Source organism: Papaver somniferum, chromosome 3, assembly GCF_003573695.1.
Source record: "Papaver somniferum cultivar HN1 chromosome 3, ASM357369v1, whole genome shotgun sequence".
NCBI lineage: Eukaryota > Viridiplantae > Streptophyta > Magnoliopsida > Ranunculales > Papaveraceae > Papaver > Papaver somniferum.
In genome coordinates, this window is record NC_039360.1 from 193,387,239 (window position 1) to 193,398,516 (window position 11,278).

At 38.7% G+C, this 11,278-nt stretch overlaps 1 protein-coding gene across 1 annotated transcript; it reads left to right on the plus strand.

The window, feature by feature from the left end:
* Positions 1–1,225, plus strand: LOC113360474. The gene is made up of 3 exons (XM_026603981.1): positions 1–37; positions 150–326; positions 693–1,225. The coding sequence occupies exons 1-3, from the start codon at positions 1–3 to the stop codon at positions 1,223–1,225; spliced, it is 747 nt and encodes a 248-aa protein (XP_026459766.1).
* The last annotated feature ends 10,053 nt before the right edge of the window (positions 1,226–11,278 follow it).

The following is an 11,278-nucleotide window of genomic DNA, read 5'->3' on the forward strand; positions in this document are numbered from 1 at the left end:
ATGTTGGGAGATAGTTCAGCAAGACTTGTTTTGTGCGGTAAGATTTTGTTGGCAACATAAATTGATTCCTCATGGGACTAATTATAGTACCTTAATCCTTCTTGCCAAAGTTAGGTGTGCCAATACTCTTCGTAATTCTCGTCCAACAGGTCTCAATAATTTTTTCTTTAACATTTTTACTAAGATTGTTGCTTCTAGATTGGGTGGAGTTTTGGATAAGCTAATCTCGGAAGAATATGTTGCCTTTATGAAGGGTAGAAATATTCATGAAAATATTACTGTTGCTTCAGAAATGGTAAATGAACTTAAAGTTAAGCGCAAGGATGGTAACTTGGGGCTTAAACATGATATTTATCAAGCTTTTGTCAGAGTTAGTTGGCATTTTGTTCTTGAAGTTTTTCGTAGATATGGTTTTTCGGAGGATTGGTGTGCTTGGATTTTAATTATTCTTCAATCTTCCCGTATCTCGATTCTTCTTAATGGTAGCCCGGAAGGTTTCTTCAAAATTAATAGAGGTCTTCGTCAGGGAGATCCTCTTTCTCCTTTGATATTTGTTTTAATTGAAGACGTTTTGAGTAGAAATATTTCAAAACATTTCAGCACAAAGAAGATGACTCCTATGCTTTCGAAAAAAGGTATCTCGCCTACTCACCTATTTTTTGCTGATGATATTATGATTTTTTGCAAAGAAGGTATGAAAACTGTGCAAAATCTTCTTAATCTGCTGGGAATGTATCAACGTGCTTCCGGGCATACTGTCTGTAGACAAAAAATCAAGATTTATTTTGGTGGAGGAGTTCTTCGTAGAAGACAAGATATTGCTGATTTAACTGGTATGGGTATTGCCTCTCTTCCAGATAGATATTTGGGTGTTAAAATTATGCCCGGTGCTGTGAAATATCATCATATTAGTAATGTGGTTGATAAAATTAAAAATCAACTTGCTGTTTGGAAGGGAATACTTTTATCTTTTCAAGACCGTGTTGTTCTTGTGAATTCGGTGATTGCTAGATATTCCATTCATAACATGGATGTGTACAAATGGCCACGTAAATTCATTTATCAATGTGAAAGGGAAATTCACAATTTCTTATGGTCTGGAGATGCGGAGATAAGTCGTGCTTTTGTTGTTTCCTATGACAAAGTTTGCTCTCCCGTTAAGGAAGGAGGGCTTGGTATTTCTAGATTGGCTACTACCAATAAAGCCATGCTAACGAAACTCTGATGGAATATCAGAAATTCTAAAAGAAAATGGGCACGTTTTCTTTGGGCCAAGTATACGAGAAGGAACGGTAAAATCAAGGAATATAGGGTCAATTCTTCTATTCTTTCTGGTCTTCGTGCTGTTCACAAAGAGGTGGAAAAAATACCAAAGTGTTGATAGGGGATGGGAGTGCAACTTCTCTTTTTTATGACATGCGATAAGGAAAGTTGCTCGCTATGCAAAGTTCTTGAAGTAATTGTGCACTAACAAGCACAAATTGGTCAGTAATGAAGTTATGTATGTGGGTGAGAATGCTTCCGCATATCTTCAAAAGAAACTCCCACCAAAGTTGAAGGATCCCGGTAGTTTCACTATACCATGTACAATTGGTACAACCAGGTTTGATCGTCCTTTGATAGACTTGGGTGAAACTATTAATGTTATGCATGCCTCAATATATGAATTGTTAGACCTTGGTCCTCTTAAGGATACCAGTGTTATTATTCAACTTGCTTATAGGTGCAATACTTACCCGAACGGAGTTGTGGAAGATTTTTTGGTGCAGGTTAATGAGTTGATTTTTCCTGCAGATTTTTATGTTCTATACATGAGGGACGAAGATTCACCCTCGTCTACACCGTTGTTGGGTAGACCTTTCATGAGAACTGCTAGAACTAAAATTAATGTTTTTAAAGGCACCATAATTATGGAATTTGATGGTGAACCCATAAGTTTCAACATCTTTGAGGCTATGAGATACCCAAGTGACGTACATTCCTGTTTTTCAGTGGATATGATTGATTCTTTAGCTCAACAAACGTTTGAGTTAGACGGTGATGATGCGTTAGAGAAAGCTATAATGAAGAGTTTAGATTGTGCAAAGCATGATGACATGAAAAGTGACATAGAAATGTGTGATGAGCTTAAAGAAGTTATTTGGTTTCTTGACGCATTACAAGAACTCTCACCTAGAAATGATGTTTCTTATATTTCCTTACCTTGTACTAATGAGAAACTATTGACGTCGATTTTGCAGGCACCTATCCTTGAATTCAAACCTCTCCCGGATCACCTCAAGTATGTTTATTTAGGTGATAAGGAAGAGTTATCGGTGATTATTTCCAAAAACCTTACCAAGGTGTAGGAAGAGAATCTTATTCGTGTGCTAAGAGAATACAAGTCTTCCATATGGTGGACCATTGCCGATATCAAGGGAATCAGCCCTTCCATGTGTATGCACCGAATTCTTCTTGAGGAGGGAGAAAAACCAACAAGAGAAGCTCAACGTCGTTTGAATCCTCTGATGATGGAAGTGGTCAAGAAAGAAATCCTAAAGTTGTTGGATGTAGGGGTTATCTATCCCATATCCGATAGCAGATGGGTAAGCCCGGTTCAAGTCGTTCCAAAGAAATCCGGTGTCACGGTGGTGAAAAACGAAGATAATGACTTGGTTCCAACTAGAATTCATACCGGTTGGAGAGTATGCATTGACTACCGGAAGCTCAATTCTACCACCCGAAAAGACCATTTTCCTTTACCATTCATTGATCAAATGCATGAGAGATTGGCTGGACACTCTCACTATTGTTTTCTTGATGGTTTTTCAGGGTATAATCAAATTGTAATAGCTCCGGAAGATCAGGAAAATACGACTTTTACTTGTCCATTTGGCACATTTGCGTATAGACGTATGCCATTCGGTTTGTGTAATGCTCCTGGCACTTTTCAACGTGGCATGGTAAGTATATTTTCAGATTATGTTGGAAGCATCATATAAGTGTTTATGGATGACTTTAGTGTGTATGGTGATTATTTTGACAAGTGCTTAGACAACCTTACACTAATTCTTAAAAGATGCATAGAAACTAATCTTGTGCTTAATTGGGAAAAGTGTCATTTTATGGTGAATCACGGTATTGTGCTAGGCCACATCGTATCCTTTAAGGGGTTAGAAGTGGGAAAAGCTAAGATAGATGTGATTAGAAACTTACAATACTCCACAAATATGAGGGAGGTTCGTTCTTTTCTTGGCCATGCAGGTTTTTATAGGAGGTTCATCAAGGATTTCTCCAAGATTGCAATGCCTTTGTGCCGACTTTTGCAAAAAGATGTTACCTTTGATTGTGACAAGGAGTGAAAGATGTCTTTTGACACCTTGAAAGAGTTGTTGACTACCGCACCGATTATCAAACCACCGGATTGGAGCAAGCCCTTTGAGTTGATGTGTGATGCAAACGATTATGCCGTTGGAGCCGTGTTGGGACAACGAGATGGTAAAGTTCCATATGCCATTTATTATGCTTCTAGAACCTTTAATGGCGCAAAAATAAACTACTCAACCACTGAAAAGGAGCTCTTGGCCATAGTGTTTGCACTTGAAAAGTTTATATCTTACTTGGTGGGTATGCAAGTGATTGTCTTCTCCGACCATGTCGCGCTTCGATGCTTGCTAACAAATAAAGATGCTAAGCCAAGGCTCATTAGGTGGATACTTCTTCTTCTTCAAGAGTTCCATCTCCAAATTAAGGACAAGAAGGGGAGTGAGAATAACGTAGCGTATCATTTGAGTCGATTGATTGCATCCGAAGAAGCAATTCCTTTGCATGATAGTTTTCCGGATGAGCAACTCTTTACGATGGATGGCACAACTCCATGGTACGCTGAAATTGTGAACTACTTGGTGACGGGTCAAGTACCTCGTACCATGTCAACTTTTCAGAAATTGAAACTCAAGAAAGTCTACAAGAAATATACATGGGATGAACCATATTTGTGGAAACATTGTGCCGACCAAATAATGCGAAGGTGCGTCCTAGAATCCGAGTTTCAATCTATTCTTAATTTCTGTCACTCATATGCTTGTGGAGGTCATTTTGGGTCCAAGAGAATGACACTCAAGGTTCTTGAGAGTGGTTTCTATTGGCCCACTTTATTTAAGGATGCATACTTGTTTTGTAAATCTTGTGATAGGTGCCAACGAACCGGAAATCTAGGTGCTAGAAATCAAATGCCACTAACACCAATTATTCCTGTAGAGATATTTGATGTATGGGGTATCGATTTTATGGGACCTTTTATGAATTCGAATGGGAATCTTTATATTATTCTTGTTGTTGATTATGTTTCTAAATGGGTGGAGGCTAGAGCCGCCAAGACTAATGATTCTCAAGTTGTTTGTGAGTTTGTGAAGGAAAAAATATTTTCTAGATTTGGCACACCTCGAGTGGTGATTAGTGATGGAGGTTCCCATTTTCAGAGATCCTTCCACGCTCTTCTCAAGAAGTACAACGTTACTCATAAAGTTGGCACTCTGTATCATCCGCAAACAAGTGGACAAGCTAAAATTTCCAACCGGGAGATTGAGTCCATTCTAGAGAAAACGGTGAATGAATACTACAAGGAAAGATTGGAGATTTAGACTAAAGGATGCTTTATGGGCGTACCAGACAGCGCACAAGACTCCTATTGGAATGTCTTCGTTTAGGATGATTTATGGTAAACCTTGTCATCTTCCCGTAGAACTTGAACACAAAGATTTTTGGGCTATCAAGATCTGCAACATAGAGTTAGATGCCGCAGGGAAACAAAAAAAGCTTCAACTCAATGAGTTAGAAGAAATTCGTAATGATGCATATGAAAGTTCGCGCATTTACAAGGAGAAAACTAAAGCTTTTCATGATAAGATGATTTCTCAGAAAATTTTTGTTATAGGGCAGAAAGTTCTCTTATTTCATTCTCGTCTTCAGTTGTATCCCGGTAAACTTAGGTCCCGATGGGTTGGACCATTTGTTGTTACTAATATGTTTTCTCATGGTGCAGTTGAGCTTTCTAGTCCCAAATCAGGGAAGATTTTCAAGGTGAATAGCCATCGAGTGAAACCATACTATGAGCAATTTGTGACGGAGAATCAAGAGGTCATAGAATTGAGTGATCCACTCCCTCTGGAGGAGTAATTGGAGCTGAAAGTCGAGCTGACGACTTTAAACCAACCGCTACATGGGAGGCAACCCATAGGTTTTGTATTTCTATCTTTTGCTTTTAATTTTTTTCTTCTTTTGCATATCATATTAGGATTTCCCACCTTGATTTTACTTTGGATGACTTAATTACATTGAGGACAATGTAAAGTTTGAGTGTGGGGGAGTGTTTGGATATTTTGCATATAGATTTTTTCAAAAATTTTGCATAAAAAACCTCAAACTTGTAGAGATTTTAGAGTCACTAGCATACTTCTAGGTATGTTTACATAGAGATTCTCACCGACATAACTGAACTTGGAAGTGTTAGGGAACTACGTTCGGATTTATTACTTGTTAGAGTGTTAAATAATGGATTTAATCATCCGGTGATGCAAATGAGGTGCAGAGGAAATGCATTATTAGAGTTGCTGATCAATCATTAGTGGAGACTACCTATTTTCATATCAACTGAGGCACCAGACCAAATTTATTTGTAGTTGACTAAAGAGCTTTCTTTTGAGTGTGTGTCACCGTACGTTAATTCCGGGTAGAATGGTGAGCTAGCCAACTTCACACCATTTTCAGCACTATTTTTTATCTCTTGAGTGCTAATTTTTTTAATCATGAGGGTGACGTCTATAGATGAAAGCCACCTACTTGTAGTTTGATTTGCAGTTAGCACCATTCTCTCGACATGAACATATCCATAGAAACACACATCATCATCAACAAAGGAGCGACATCAAAATCTACAAGGAAAGTTGAAGAGGTTTAAGGTTTAAAAGCAACAATACAAGTAAGAGCAAATTTCAAATCCAAGTAAAAGTAACATACAATGAGCAGATTTTTACATATACATGTTGAAGACTTACATATAAGGAGGGGAATTTTATATCAAAGTAGAAGACTAAGTACAAGAGCGAAGAAAATCAAAAGATGAGATTTATTGAAGTTTATGATACAAGACAATACAAGTTGTGAAGAATCAAGCGGTAAAGCACTTCTTCCACGACCACAATAATTTCATTGTTATTTTTGTATTTTATTTCTCTTGTCTCGAAGAAAAAAAAATGGAAAAATGGAAAAAGAAAAAAAAATGAGACAAGAAAAATTGTTATTATTGTTTTTAGTTTTTGTTTATTTACTAAGCCGTGGGGATGGAGGAAAAATATATAAAGAAGTTTCAAGCAACAAGGAATTTGAGAGAAAGAGTTACAAATTGATAAAGATCTAGGTTCATGAGTTTTATCATCAACCGTTGAAGACCGAAGACGAAGACCAAGAAGATGAAGAAGACGAGCCGAAAGAAGACGTTTCTATTAGATACTGTGAGAGTGGTGCTTTCACCATTGCCGATCGGATGTGAAGGTGGTATGTACTCTCATCCTCGCAAAAATGGTTGATTTCCTTTCTTAGAGATCATCAGAAAAATATCTTTATTTTCCACGATTCTGTGGGTCTCCAGAAATAATTCGGAAGGTTTCCTTCCTACCATTCAACGTGTGTAGGATTATCTCTTCATTCCTACCTGCACACATGTGAGACCCATAGAAAAACTGTCTTTTTGAGTGCAATTTTCATAAAACCCTTATTGGTGAGGCAGAAGTCGAGGAGAAATGCTTATTGATCGCTCTCAAACACGCGTTCTCTCATTATAGTGTGGTTATTTCTCACTCAACATTAAGAATGAGAATATGTTCTTTGGTATTTCTAACTTCTTATTACTAGCATGCAGAAACTCTATGTCCTCATAGCTCTTTGGATGCTTGGGACGCTGGAACGCTTTGAAGTTGGAGTAGGTTTTTTGGGTATACCTCTCGTAAGTCCTCACAAGACTATAACTCGTCCACTAGGGACACCTAGGGGTTCAAAGGCTTGTTATTTATGCTAAGAGTAACCGTAGCCTCGACGACACGGAGTTGTTGTATATTTTTGTTTTTGTTTTGTTTGCTCGAGGACTAGCAAAGTCTAGGTGTGGGGGAATTTGATAGGTGTCTAAAACACCTAATTCTAGTATCGGTTTCATGCACTTTTCTTAGCTATTTCTCTTGAAAACATTGTATAATACTCTTGTTTCGTATTTGTGTAGGTACTTGGCATGGTTTGGCACAAATGAATGAAAATGGCGCTTTAAAGCATTGCTCGGAATCGTTGGCGTCGTTAGATACAAAGCACAAGAAAAATCAGGTTTTTAAGAACAACGACTGATCAAAGCAGCCACAAGCCCAGTTGGCATTTGTGGGAGCATCTAGCTATTAGGGGTGAGCAAAAAATCCGTAACCGCGGATTTTATCCGTATCCGTCCGTAAAATTGCGGGTGAAAACCAATCCGCAAGAGTTATGGACCGGACATGGATGCATTTTCAAATCCGCATGCGGTGCGGTTACGGTTACGGGTGGGCTTTAAAAACCGCGGATTATCCGCACCGCAGGGCAACCTACTTATTTATCTATTTGAATGCTTGCAATGAACTGTCAAGTTCAAATTCATGCTAGTAGCATTGCTTTCAGTACTTACAAGCGCAGCATATTGCAACCAAGAACCTTTGAGGCTTATAATATTCTCGGACTTTCTTAATGGGCCTCGTCTGTTTTGGAATATCTGTAAGTGCTACACGAGATCCTTGGATGAGAACAATATATCCCTTGGGCCTTCGCAGCATTTACAGCACTAGTATCAGGCCGCCTTACAGAATCAACACACGGAAGACATAATTGCTGGGAAATTTATATACTTCAAGACAACAATTTCGGCTGTGAATTCGGCTCTAGCAGTCTAGCTAATCTTTTTTTTTTCTTTTTGTTTTACCAAATCCGCGGTTAATCCGCAACCGGTCCGTACAATCCGCGGATATGAAATCCGCGGATGATTGGGCCGGTCACGGTTTGATTTTCCAAATCCGTAACTTTGACGGTTTGGTTGCGGGTGACCCCTAATCCGCAACCGTACGTCCGTTGCACACCCCTACTAGCTATAGCAGTCGCATGCAGGTGTATTTTCTCAGGCCCACCTAGTTCACTTGCATACATCCTGTAAGACATGATACAAAATTTAGGTTTTATTTCTTCCCAACTTTTCAAGACCAATCACTCTCACTGAATAGAGAGCCGCTGCATCAACGGTTCATGCCGGCAGGCCACGGGGTTCGAGGGTATTTCACGGCAGGTTAGTTTGTGTCTGTAATCTGAGAAGGAGAACGAAAAGATGGTCTTAGTGGTGACAGTTTGGGTGAAGTTGCAAGACTGAAATCAGTGGAAGAAAGGGGATCTGAGAATGCTGAAACAAATGGTTTTAATGGCTGTGTGTGAACAATTGGAAGCTCGAGATGAATAAGGAAGTTGGGTTACTCGAGTTACAGAGTTCTGGGTTGTATTTGAATTCAAAGCAGCTCTGTTTCATCATCGCTTTTCTCTGTCCGTACAGCTAGATAGGAAGTGCTGCTATTGTGTTTGATTGCGGCAGTAATGGTGATGATTGAGTATAGTTTAAGGGTCCTGAAAGAAATGGAGTTATTGGGTTATGTTGAATGTGAAATTGCAGGAGTTGGGAAGCTAGAGAAGAGGATTTCTGGATGCACAGCAACATCACTTCATTGTGCTCAGCAGGTGTTTGCAAAATTACCTTCCAGGAACAATTAGAAATGGGAATGAAAAATATGCTTGTCTGCCATAATTGGGGTTTGTTGTTGTTACAGCTCCTGAGCTAGAGAAGAAACAGGGAAGATGGTGATGATACCATTGTAGTCTGTATAGCTGATTTGGTTCGATGTGGAGGAGATATGTTAGGAGCTCAGATAGGCAGGGTTCAAAGCAGTTCTGTCGTGAGTTTATTGTTGTCTAGCCATGGAGCTGCGTAATGGGTTTTGATGGCTTGTTCGAATTGAAGGAAATGAAGCTGGTGATATGAGTTTGAGGATCAAGACTTGGCAGATAGGAAGAGTAATGACAGTCGAGAAAGAGAATGAACTGAAACTGAGAATGTGTCGCTGATCTCAGTGGTTGGCCATGATGGTTGAGTTAGATTTGAGCTAAAAACTGTAGAATGAGTATTGTTACTGTTATGGGTCTTGGTGGTGTTTGCTGTTGAGATCTTGGCAGAGTTGCGAGCTGAAATTGGCATGAAGGTCAGTGAAAGAAGGTGATTGCGGAGCTGGTTTACGAAGAGAATGGGACTAGAATGGGGTTGTTTTGATTGTATTCATGGCCAGGAAATGGCAGTTCTATCTTGGACATGTGCAGCTGTTGACTATGAGCCTTAGGGCTTTGTATGGGGTCTATTTTGAAGCTGTCGAGAGAGCGAATTGAATTCAACAAAGGGGCAGGAAAGTGGCTCGAGAAGTGGTGGTTCAGGTCAAGTTACGGTGGAAATATGGACCCAGTTCTGAGTTGGTTAACCATGGTTCAAGGGCTCAGTACAGGGGTTGTCTGGCAGTGACTGTGATCAGACTTAGAAGGCTACAAAATATGGAGACTTGGGCGCAAATTTATCTTAGTTTTGGAAGGAGTTTATTGGCCAGAAGTGTTGTCTTGGACGTGAGTTTTTGGGAGTTGAGCGGCTAAGATAGGAAGCTTGCAGGAGTTTGTGTTCTGTTAGGATTGCTGGGGTTGTTTAGGTCGCGGAATTGCAGGGAAAGAAAGCTATAAAGAAGAGGCGCAGAAACAGAGAAAATGACCTTTTTGACCACCAGTTTGTGCCTGCAAGTTGTTAGACAGAAGTTCTGAGAGCAAAAGTTACACAGAAGCATCAACGTGAACCTGTTTTCTGAAGCTTTGCTTTCGAGTTTGCTTTAGCCCTGAATCTTATTTATTTTGAATATACCTTTGTGCTTAAACCAAAACTATGAGTAGCTAATAACCTTATTGATTGGGGAGGATTTCAAAACTCCGGACATGTTTTATTGATCAATCTTATGCAAGTTATTATTCCGATAAATATCTTTTGTTGATTGTCTTTTACCGTTCTTATGACCATGAGATGTTTGCTAGGTATCTAAGTGCGAAATTAGGTAACTCGTTTGCAACTCTAATGCTAGTATTGAGAATTTTAATCCGTAACTGTTAGAGTAATCTTTACAAAAGTAGCGGTGCATTATTTATCGCAAAGAGATTTTTTATGCAATAGTGTGTAAAAGATAACCCTAGGTTAACGTGTCGAACTTACGAACATGTGGCTAGGAGCAACTCGATTCACAAATATGAATGCAATTGTTTGAATTACACCTAGAGAGCTTGAAAAAAGCAGGGGTCTAACAACCACACCAAAAAATTCGTTTGGCAATCTGAGAGGACTTACTCCAATACACTTTCTAGAGAATCAACTAGACAGTCAGACTTAATCTAGAGTAAAGTATATCAAAGAGTTTAATATCTCTATTTCAACACAATCAAAGTTAATCAGAAACAAGTCCGTAAACTTGATTTTAGTGTGAAGCTCTTGAAACAAAGTCTTTTGTTTTAATCACAACCTATTCAATATCCACCGTGTATAAACCTCTTTAAGCAACAATCACTAAGGGAATATTTCAACACAGTGTCTACTTGAAATAGGGTTAGTCCAGACTGGTCTAACAATGTGAAAATAACAAAATCAATTGTTCAAGATCAATCAAGTCTTATCCAACAAACAATGTCAGATTTAACAACTATGATTGATTAACGTACAACCTGTATTATTTCAATTATATAAATAAAATATAATGCGGAAAAAAAATAACACAGTCACCAGAAATTTTGTTAACGAGGAAACCGCAAATGCAGAATAACCCCGGGACCTAGTCCAGAATAAACACACACTGATTATAAGTTGTTACACCAATTTCCTACTACCCATTCGGACTAGATGTAAAAACTGCTTCAGCACAAATAGGAATCCTAACACAAAACCGATTGTCTTTAGGAATTCTTCTCGTTAATCTTCTAGCAGAACCCAAGGCTCTCTTTAGAAGATACAACAACACGATTGATATGATTCAATATTTTGTTTGCACAAAACACCGGTTTGATTTCCCTTTAGATGTGAATCAAGGTTTTGGAAATCTTGTGTTTATTTTCATAAAAACAATTACTAGGTAAAAGTAATATCAAAACAAACTTGTAGATTAGGGATTATTATACT

What these genes read in the sequence shown, in the direction of transcription:
- LOC113360474 (XM_026603981.1), top strand. Translation starts at nt 1, where the DNA reads ATGTTGGGAGATAGTTCAGCAAGACTTGTTTTGTGCG. An exon ending in AGCAAGACTTGTTTTGTGCG is followed by an intron (nt 38 to 149) that starts GTAAGATTTTGT and finishes CTCGTCCAACAG; the next exon opens with GTCTCAATAATTTTTTCTTT. An exon ending in TAAAGTTAAGCGCAAGGATG is followed by an intron (nt 327 to 692) that starts GTAACTTGGGGC and finishes TTTGCAAAGAAG; the next exon opens with GTATGAAAACTGTGCAAAAT.